The sequence below is a fragment of the Mus caroli genome, chromosome 9 (genome assembly GCF_900094665.2).
Source record: "Mus caroli chromosome 9, CAROLI_EIJ_v1.1, whole genome shotgun sequence".
NCBI lineage: Eukaryota > Metazoa > Chordata > Mammalia > Rodentia > Muridae > Mus > Mus caroli.
In genome coordinates this window covers 91,543,973-91,554,697 of record NC_034578.1, presented here as the reverse complement: position 1 = coordinate 91,554,697, position 10,725 = coordinate 91,543,973, and the positions used below count along the sequence as shown (strand labels likewise).

Sequence of the window (10,725 nt, the reverse complement as noted above, 5' to 3'; positions counted from 1 at the left end):
AATTATATTATTTTTTGATCATGAGAATACATGTATTATTTCTCTAGTTGGACTAAACAATATGTATGAAGAAAGCAGTGTTTAATAATTGAATTCATCNTTTTAAATACTATTAAAAATCACAGAGAAATACTAGTTTCTTTGAGAATGTAAATAAATGTATGCTGTACTTTAGAATTAAAGGCAAACCACTGATTAATAACATGGATTTCAGATTACTAATATATTCTTTGAAATAATTTTATTTTACATATATGGGGTCCAACCAAGGTACATCTGACAGAGTAAGTTTTCATCAGTAGCTTCTTGTATGAGGTAATGTACATGTCCTTCAATAGATAATGGCAGCCCTGTTACTCTATTTCGGGTTTTGATCACACCTTGTAGTCGTTGTTCAATGTCAAGAACATGGGTCTTGGCCTAAAAAAGATACAGAAAGTCATTAAGGCTACAGACCCAATACAATTTGGAGTTTCAACTTTTCTCACTTAATGTTAGCAGTGTTTGACTAAACAATATCCCATTGTAGCAATGAAACAAATCCAATTAACTTGAGATCTCACTTTGATGTGTACAATGGCTGAACATGTACTAGCTGGACATGTTTCTGAAATATAAAAACCACTAGGTAACTCTGCACATCATAATCCCAGCAAAGTAATAAATCAAAACATTTGTTTTGAGGGCAAGAGGTGTAGTTCAGCAGTAAATTGCCTGTTTAGTAGGCAGGAGGCCCTGGGTTCTATTCCCTTCCACTATCAAACAGAATAAAGCAAACAGAAAGCAACCTATTTTGAAATGTTAGTTCTTAAATAGTTTAGGGAAGATTCTAACAATGGTGGCTAGTAAGTTTACATTAGTGCATGCAAATGGAATTTTAAGTAACTACTTGGGATTCTTTACATCTCAAGAAAAAGCATATCAGAATGCAAAATTGAGAATGATGTTACTAGAAAAATAATTTCGGATTGTGGGATGAAGTCTGGGGTTGTTAACATTAATTATATACTTAGCATATGCAAGGCCTTGGGTTGAGTTTCAAGCAGGAAAAAAAGTTGCGGAAGAAAAGGAATCTTCAGTGTATGTTGGTCAACTCAGGTTTTAACCAATTTTAGATTTCAGGGTAATCACTTATTTTGGTCACTGATAGTATCTGGAATCAGTTCTCGCTTACACAGAGAGACACTATTCGTTCATGCCAGGCTGCAGCTCTTACTAACCTTCTCATTGACAACTTCCCCAGTTTCATTCAGTGGTGCTTTGGAGTGGCCTTTCACTGGTTTACTCCACTCCACGAGAGGATCATGTAGAAAAGTCTTTAAGACACTAAAATTGAAACATAGGATATAGTAATGATACATTCATTCCTTTTGCAGAAGTACTTAAATCAATACTTAAAAGTAGAATAAGGGAAGAATAGGAAGATAAAGTATTATTATAAGATATAGGACTATACTACATTTTCAGATAAATTATATGAAATTATTTTGGGGGTAGATGGGCAAGGTAAGGGAAAAAAGTAGAGAGGTAATGTTGAAGGGACTCAGATGTTTTGGGGAGAGTAAGATGAATTCTGTGTAACCTCTAAAGATATATACTGTCAACTGTTAAATGAGTATTAACTTATTCTCTACCATGTTCGAGGAATATACAATACCTTCAGTTACCATACAGATTAATCTCACATCTTTCTATGCTNTAGACATCAACTCTAACTGCCTTGGGAAACTTGTTTGGATATATTACAAACATCTCAAATTATCTTCAAAACAAAATTCATTGTCTTTTTTGAGCTATTTTTTCTATATTCCTAAATTAGTAACAAACATAATTTTTACTCTTGCCCTGAACAAAAAATACACTATCATCCTTAACGGGTGTTCATCTGCTATCCAGTTTTACATACAAAACCAGTTCAGAGTCCCCTTACTCACCCATCTCTGCTACCACTACTCTATTCAGGTTCTTAACCACTGAACTATCGCTCTATCTTCAGGAAAGTAACTTTAAAGTTAAGACTTGTACATTTAAAACTACAAAACATTGTCTCAAGAAATTAATGAATATTTAATTAAGTAGAAAAACATTTATAGTTCAGAAAACAATGTTGTTAAGATGGTACTACACTACAAATATAACTACAAATTTATGGTCATTCCTATCAAAATCCAAGTCGGCTTCCTGCGGTAATTGGTGGTTTTAAAATTCACAAGGAAATGTGAGGGATTCAGGCAAGTCGAAAAATCTTGATTAAAAAAAGTAATTAGAATGCTCTTCCTGATTTTGAAAATTTTTATAAAGATAGTCATCAAGACAGTGGTTGGGTAGTTGGCATATTAATATATAACTTATTAGAAGTACTGAAAACCAACTGACCATCTCAATAAAAAGCACAATTAAATGTTGGAAAAAGTCTTATCGGCAAAGGATGGCCAAGTGTGGTGACATATTCCTCAGCACTTAGGGAGGCAGAGGATCTCTGCAAGTTCAAGACTAGCCTGGTCTACATGGTGAGTTCCAGTTCAGTCAGGGCTACGTAGTAACTAGCTAGCACCTTGTCTGAAACAGTTGTCTAGACAAGTGAGTTTGTATAGGAAAAAGAATGAAAGTAAACTCCTATTTCACATCATACCAAAAAAAAACCATAAAGCAGATCAAAGACAAAAAGGAGCTAAGTCTATAAATGATTAGAAAAAAAAAAAAAAAAAAACCACAGAAAGCCTCACAAATCTGGATAAGACAGCTTTTTTTTTATTATTATTAATTTACACATGACATCAAAAATAACCAGAATGAAATGTAAATAAATTATGACTTTATCAAAATTAAAGACTTTGGCTAGAGATATAGACAGGTGGTAGTGTGTGCTTAAGTGTATATTTAATACGCTGAAGGCCCTAAGTTCAACTTCCAGAACCAAAACAAACTCTTATGACTGAAAGGGGATTGTCAAGGTGGGAGAAAAGAGGGGCTGGCAAGATGGTCCAGTGGATAAGAGCACTGGTTGTTCTTCTAGAGGATAAAACCCAGTACTATCATGGCAGTTCATAATTGTCCCTGACTCTAGTTTTAAGGGATCAAACACCCTTTTCTGGCCTTCAAAGGTACCAAGGCACACATGTGGTGCACAGACATACATTTAGTCAAACACCCATGAACATAAATTTTTTTTTAATTAAAGAAATGAGAAAATATTTGTTGATCAATGTGTCAGAAGGTTCTTGTATTCATATTAAAAATTAATAGAATTTGCTGGGCAGTGGTGGCACATGCCTTTAATCCCAAGACTTGGGAGGCAGAGGCAGGCGGATTTCTGAATTCGAGGCCAGCCTGTTCTAGAGTGAGTTCCAGGACAGCCAGGGCTACACAGAGAAACCCTGTCTTGAAAAAACCAAAACAACAACAACAACAACAACAAAAACAAACAAAGAAAAAAATTCTTACAATTCAAGGATAAAAGACAACCCAACCCAGTCAAAAAACAGGCAAAGAAGGCATGTATGCAAAGTAGCATAAACATATACTTCCAGCTACTAGAGATGCTGGGTCAGGAGGATAGATTGAGTCCTGGCTTTAAGGGCAAGCCAGATAATACAGTAAGACACACCCACACCAAATTAATATGCTAATGATTTGAATAGACATTTATGCAAAGAAGATATACAAATGCTAATAAGGGAACAAAAAAGCCAATGGTCAATATTCCTGGTCATTAGGAAAAGGCAAATCAAAACCACAATCAAATATTACTTCATATCTCATAGGATGGTGAAAATAATAACATTTTCAGTGTTGGTGAAGACATGGAGGAATGGAAACTCATACACATTACTATTGGAATTATAGTTTTATAACTGCTTTTGAAAACAATTTGAAGGCTATTCAAAGTATCATGACTCAAAAGTTCCACTCATAGGCATAAACAAAAGAACTGAAAATATTTATCCATATAGAAGTTGTACATAAAGTTCACAACATATTATCCATAATAGGTCAAAGGTGGAATTACTATAAATGTCTACTACCTGATAGTTGAGTAAATAAAACACTACTTGGTAACTGAAATGAGTGAAGTACTTACATATGATGAACTTTGAAACCACTATGCTACATGAAAGAAGATAGACACAAAAGGTCATATGATCAAACTGACATTAAATGTCCACTATAGGAAATCCAGAGATAGGGAGTGGATTAGTGGAAGTGGAAAGGAGGAAGGAATTGAGAATTGGTAATACCCACAGAAGAGCTCTGTGTTAGGTGCTGAACATATCTTAAAATTAGAGAATGTAATGAATGAGTAATTATGGCGCTATACTGAAACTCTCAGAAAAACTTTTTTCTGGGGTGGGAGGTGAGAGATCTCACTATGTAGCACTGACTGGACCAGAACTCAGTATGTAGACCAGGATGGCCTAGAACTTACATGATTCTTTTGCTTCCGTCTTGAGTGCTGGGATGACAAACATGGACCATCATGCCAAGCCTTATGTTACTATTTCTAAAAATATACTTTAACAGAGTGGTTTCTATGTAAAGAAAATGCATTAATAGGCCAGTATTTACATTCGAGGCCACAAGTAGATTATTTACAAAGTATATATAATTACCTCATTAAAGGTTCTCTCTGATCCCTCATCAGCCTCAGTGTAACTTCACATGCTCTTCGAAATAGACCCTCTGTTCCCATAGGACCCATTCCATTAACCATATTATGAGTCAGACGAAATGGTACAATTTCTGGAACTTCAAAAGTTTCTCCCTTAAAAAAAAAGAGTTTTATTATATGGTAATAATAANCTTACAAAACCTTTGCTCAGAGTTTGGAACTTCATGTTTGGATTCTTAGGAAAGAGAAAAATATCCTTCAAATATTTATGTAATTACACAGAAGCATCTGTTGAAAAGAGCCATATAATGCTGCCTTTGCTTTTGGGCAATATGAAACCATGGCTTAATCAAGATCAAGTGAAAGAGCTGGAGAGATGGCTCAGTGGTTAAGAGTACTGACTGCTCTTCCTAAGATCCTGAGTTCAAATTCCACAACCACATGGTAGCTCACAACCATCCTTAATGAGATCTGATGCCCTCTTCTGGTGTGTCTGAAGACACCTACAGTGTACTTATTTATAATAAATAAATCTTAAACAAAAGATCAAGTGAATGGACTCACTCTGTCCAGTTTAGTATACTGAATATTGTTATAGCACATTCAATATTCACTCTCAATAACATAATGTTCAACTATTCTCATGTCTATTGTCCTAAATTCTCCTTTTGTATGGTTTGATCTATACCATTTATCTTTGATTTCTTTTCAGCTGAATCTACAGACTTTTTCATCTTCCTGTGATAGCTGATAGCAACCCAAAGATGATAGGTCACCGAAATCGAAATTACCTTCTAATCTTCCTCCAGAATTGTAAAAGGAGAAAATTTTTGATGTTCTTAAAGATGGATCCATTAGCCTTAATTTACTCTCAAGGACCCACTCTGGTACTATTTGTTGTAGCTGTTATTTAGTTGCTAGGACTTGAAATCAGGACCTAGAACATCCAGGGTAAGTACTCTACTACTGAACAGTCTACTCCTAGATTGACTTTTGCTTTAACCTAGATCAGACTTAAATATACTGTCAAATTTAGAAATGTTAAACAACTCCAATTTCATGGAAGTAAGTCTCTGTAAAATGAACTGATCTGCCCATTTCACATAGCTAGTAACTAACTCACGATTCAAGTTCATACCTTCCATGTATCATTTTTCTAACGTCTCTGTATCCTAAATACCTTTTCTGAGGAATCCACTGATNAAAACCAGTCAAGACACTCTGTGTTATGCAACTATGACTAAAATGTATAGCTAGGGAGAACAGTTGTTGGGGAAAGAAAACTCAAAGTAATATATCCAATAAGTCATGTCATACCTTATTAAAAAGACAGTTGAAATCTACATGTACACATTCACCAGTGAAAGAATCAAAAAGAATGTTTTCACCATGACGGTCTCCAAGCCCCAGGATGTAGCCAACCATTGACATGACTGCAGTAGAGCGGCAGTATGCAGATCTGCTACTGTACCTAAAGAAGTACAATGCTTGTCAAATACTCTGTGCCAGGATAAGTACAAAAAGAATTTAGAAAGAAACATCAAACTATAACAATATTCTTGTTAACTTGCCATGATGTAGGATCAGGGAATGTTCTCAGAAACCACTCATGAAAAACAGGAGGGTGCCTGGGNAGGAGTAATTCTTGGAATACTTTGAGTTTTTCAGATAAAGCTGCTGACTTTGGTAGCATACACTGGCGAAGCTCCTTTCCTGTCATATACACTCCTACAAAGCAGAATGATTTTAATTGTTTGTACAGCCAAATGAGAAAAGAAGCAAGAATAATTTTGTTAAAATATTAAAGTATNAACTTTTGCTACAACTGAAAAGCAAGAATGAAAAAATACCAATTATGCATATTAATGGTTATAACTTGACAGTATAACAAGAATAAACCCTATTATTTTTCTTTAATACTTTTAATAAGTACAGCCTCTGTCATGGTTTGAATATGCTTGGCCAGGGAGTGGCANTACTTGAAGGTGTGGCCTGTTGGAACAGGTGTGTCACTGTGGGCATGGGCTTTATAAGACCCTTGTCCTAGCTGCCTGGAAGTCAGTATTCTGCTAGCCGACTTCAGATGATGTAGAACTCTCAGCATCTACTGCACCATGCCTGCCTGGACATTGCCATGCTGCCNCCTGGATAATAGACTGAACCTCTGAACCTGNAAGCCAGCCCCCAATTAAATGGTGTTTTCTCTAAGACTTGGCATGGTTACAGTGTTCACAGCAGTAAAACCCCAAGACAAGCCTCTTATTGTTGAGTTTGACGCCATCCTAGTCTACATAGTAAGAGCTTTTGTATCAAAAACATACAAACAAAACCAGCAACAAAAAATAGTTATGTAACAACATAGACATTTGATCAGTTATTTTTTCTTTTATACAGTTACTTTCTCTTCACAATGAACAGTTATCTTATTGTGATGGCTACTCTTGGTTGTCAACTTGACCACATCTGCAATGAACTACAATCCATAAATGGAGGGTACACCTGTGACCAAGATCTTGAGGCTGGAAGACACAGGCTTTTGATCTTTGGATCTTGACACGTGATGTCACATGCATTTGATCCAGATCTTGAAGCACAGTGGCTATGGAAAGCTTAGGCCTAGGTAAGGTAGCACATGCCTTAATCCCAGGAGACAGAGCCAAGCAGATCTCTGAGTTCAACGCCAGCCTGGGACAGAGGATGTTCCAAGTAAAGAACAGCTTAGGTCCAGGTGTGGTGGTACACACCTTTAATCTCGGCCATACCATCTGCTGGAGGCCTACATAAGGACAATGGAAATAGGAAGTTTTGTTTTTCGTCTGCTTGCACTTTCTTGCCAGCACATCTGTTGGAACATACTTCTTCAGGACTCCAGCTTATACAGAAGACAAGCTGAATCTCCTAGCCTCACAGGACTGAGCAACTACTAGACTCTTGGACTTCCCATTCACAGCTGCCTATTGGGTTGGTTGGACTGGAAATTCCCTTAATATATACATTCCCTAAGTTCTGTGACTTTAGAGAATCCTGACTAATTCATGAAAAAGGATTTGATACTACAAATGACCTGTTTCTTACCATACTTTTGCCTTAATTTTTTCTTTTTAAAAATTTGGGACATGATATCATTTGCAGCCANGGCTGACACTGAACTCATGTTCCCCCTGTCTTGGACTTCCTGAGTGCTGGGATCACAGGCAAGCATCACCACTGTTAACTACCTTTGTCTATTACTATTACAACCTGTTTATAATAATTGCCTATGACGTTTGCTTGTTTGTAATATTCTATTTCCTCAGTCTTGCATTATTCATTCCAATTTTACTACAATAAAGACCTTTTCCTACTTACTTTTTTTGAATGGATTTGATTATATAAGTATGAAGGTACCTTTTATTTTATTTCATGGGTTATAATTAATTATGATCAACATCATTTTTCTAAAGTTATCCAAAGCTAGGACAGCTTTCTAATTTTCTGACAGAAAACTAACTTTTGTTATTCATAGAATATTTGCTTCTTTGCTATAGACCGATGAAGTAATTTCATAATTGCTAACAAATATTTCAGAAAAGTAAATGTTAAGATTTNTTTTCTGGTAAGCTACCTCAAAAGTTTTTTGCACCGAAAATTATTATATACATATTTTACATCATGTAGATAACAATCTCACAGTATATATTTCTATCATAAGAATAAATATAATACCCTTTTCTTTATATATTTTGGTCAGAATAGGTCTCAAGCCAGCAGTATTGTTCACCCATTCAATAATCCCACATTCATCATTCAGTGGAATAACTGCATATGTTCGTATATGAAGTTCTCTTCGACGTGATTCTGCATCTTTTCTTAAGCTCTATGGAAAACAAAGACAGAAATAAAATAAAATAGGATTCAGATTCCTATTATGTCAAATGTATCTAAATATTGTTCATTTCCTAGTAAAAGTGCTGATGGCAGCCTGTAATGCATAGTTCTGAAAGTTAGAGGAAGAAGCTATGGGATCGNAGCTATCCTACTTCTAACCCTTAAGATGCCTCGGAATAGCTTCTCTTTAGTTCTCTACTATGCATGTAACAGAATACTACATTTGAAAAAGCAGTATTTATAGCCATATAAACAACAAAACACTATTGTTTTCTTTTCTACAGCATTAGAGATAATGATTAACAATAAGTACTGAAGCACAGAGACTATAATGTTTAATTTTATCTAAGAATTGTTATTTTACTTTCCTCTTGGACAACATCATAAGGAATCATATTATCTACCCCCAAATCCCCAATCCTGTAATGCATGTAAGTCTGTGTATAAATATATATAATTAACCTTTTATTCTGAGACTGGGTCTTGCTTGCCAAACTTACTAATAAAAAATGAATTCCATTAGTCTACAATCCTTTCTCAAGTCATTTTCAGCTTATATATCATGACATATTTGACTGACTGACTCTCTCTCTCCCTCCCCTTCCTTTCTTCTTTCCATCCGTCCTTCCTTCCTTAAAACAGAGATCTGTGACTTCTGCACAGAAAAATGAATTTTTCCCTAAAGATGATTCTTTGAAGCCTACCTATGCTTGAAGCCTTCCCGATCCAGTCCCCTAAATGGAGCTATCACTACCACCCCTAGCTAATAATAGGCCTGAATTACACTTCCCCTATTTCTTTGAGTCAGATAGCAAGCACTTATTAGCAGGATGAAAAAAAATGCTAGTGATTACTTTTAAACAGTGAAATCATGAAAACGGAACCTAATTTTTTCTAGCTTTGAAACAGAAACTCTGAGGTCTAGATAAGTAGAGTGTTTTATACAAAACTATTAAGCAGAAAATATTTTCCTTCATTAATGTCTTATATCCCCTATAAACAAAATAATAACTGTTGAACATTAACTGAAGTAGACAATTTAAATCCATGAATATATCAAAAAATCTGATAAGAGGGACTTGAACAAATATTGGTATACTCATTCAAACTATCAGGTGGAGGAAACTCAAGCATTCAGAATTGGTAAGTAGATAAACAATGTGAATATACTCAATGGCACTGAAATATATACTTAATTTAAATGATAGTATATACATTTTATCACAAAAATGAGAAAATTAAAACATACTTCCATTTCAATAGAAATATAACTGCTTATTAAGAAGTCTACATTACTATGACAATTATTTTCCTAATTCTTTAGTAAAAGCAATGAGGTTGGACAGACGGTATAGCAGGTCAGAGCACTTGCTGCTCTTCTTGAGGACCCAGATTTGGTTCTCAGGTAGCTGACAGTCATCTACCTTCAGCTTCAGGGAGTCTCATGCCTCTGGACTTAGCAGGCACCTGTACTCATGTGAACAGAGATGCAGTCACACATGTACACATATTAAACAGGATATAANTAAATCTTTAAAAAGTGAACTGTTTCCAACCTTGTTAATCAAAGAGTTGAATTCCATTAGTCTACAGTCTTTTCTCAAGTCATCTTTTGGTTTACACATCATGATGTAGAACTTTCCATCTGAGCCCTTTAAAGAGATTTTCTTTGGTTTCTGAAGAGAAGAAAGAATTTCTACCTAAAAAATAATGAGTGTTATATATTTAAGACAAGGCTGAAATTCTTTGTTAAATTTGAATATTATATTGTTATACATCATCCTGATAAGAAAGATTAAGTGGGAGTATGTATTAAATTTGTATTTTATCTTAGTTATCTAGAAGCTAAAAAGTAAGGCTATCTGTGACTAGGGACATACTTTCTTAAACATTAGGAATATATATGAAGTAAAAAAAAATTAAGAAAACCCTGATTTTATCAGTAAAACATGTACTTACATATGCATATTCAGGTAGTCCTTTCAAAGCAGTCACAAAATTTTGCATAATAAAAATGTTTATCATAATGNTGGAAGAGTATTATCAAAATACATCATATAAATGTATAAAATTTTCAAAGAATAAGTTTATCAATTGAAATTACTTTGTTTTTGAAAATAAGAAGTTCTCCAAATGAAGCCTACCTCATGGTGTAAATAAGCTAAAAATTCCTGCTTAAGTTAAAACATGATTGTATAATGTACAATGTAAGTGGTTCTAAAAATAGTTTTTTGTTTTTTTGTTTTTTT

At 34.7% G+C, this 10,725-nt stretch overlaps 1 protein-coding gene across 1 annotated transcript in view; it reads right to left on the bottom strand.

Moving 5' to 3' along the window:
• Positions 1–226: 226 nt before the first annotated feature.
• Atr (ATR serine/threonine kinase) overlaps positions 227–10,725 on the bottom strand; it is a 92,243-nt gene continuing 81,744 nt past the window's right edge. Inside the window, exons 39-45 of the mRNA XM_029481984.1 lie at positions 10,033–10,176; positions 8,315–8,465; positions 6,181–6,337; positions 5,927–6,080; positions 4,611–4,762; positions 1,221–1,326; positions 227–420 (exon numbers count right to left, since the gene is read on the bottom strand). Coding sequence (XP_029337844.1) covers positions 247–420; positions 1,221–1,326; positions 4,611–4,762; positions 5,927–6,080; positions 6,181–6,337; positions 8,315–8,465; positions 10,033–10,176 — 1,038 coding nt within the window. The 3' untranslated portion in view covers positions 227–246. The remainder of the gene's footprint in view (positions 421–1,220; positions 1,327–4,610; positions 4,763–5,926; positions 6,081–6,180; positions 6,338–8,314; positions 8,466–10,032; positions 10,177–10,725) is intronic.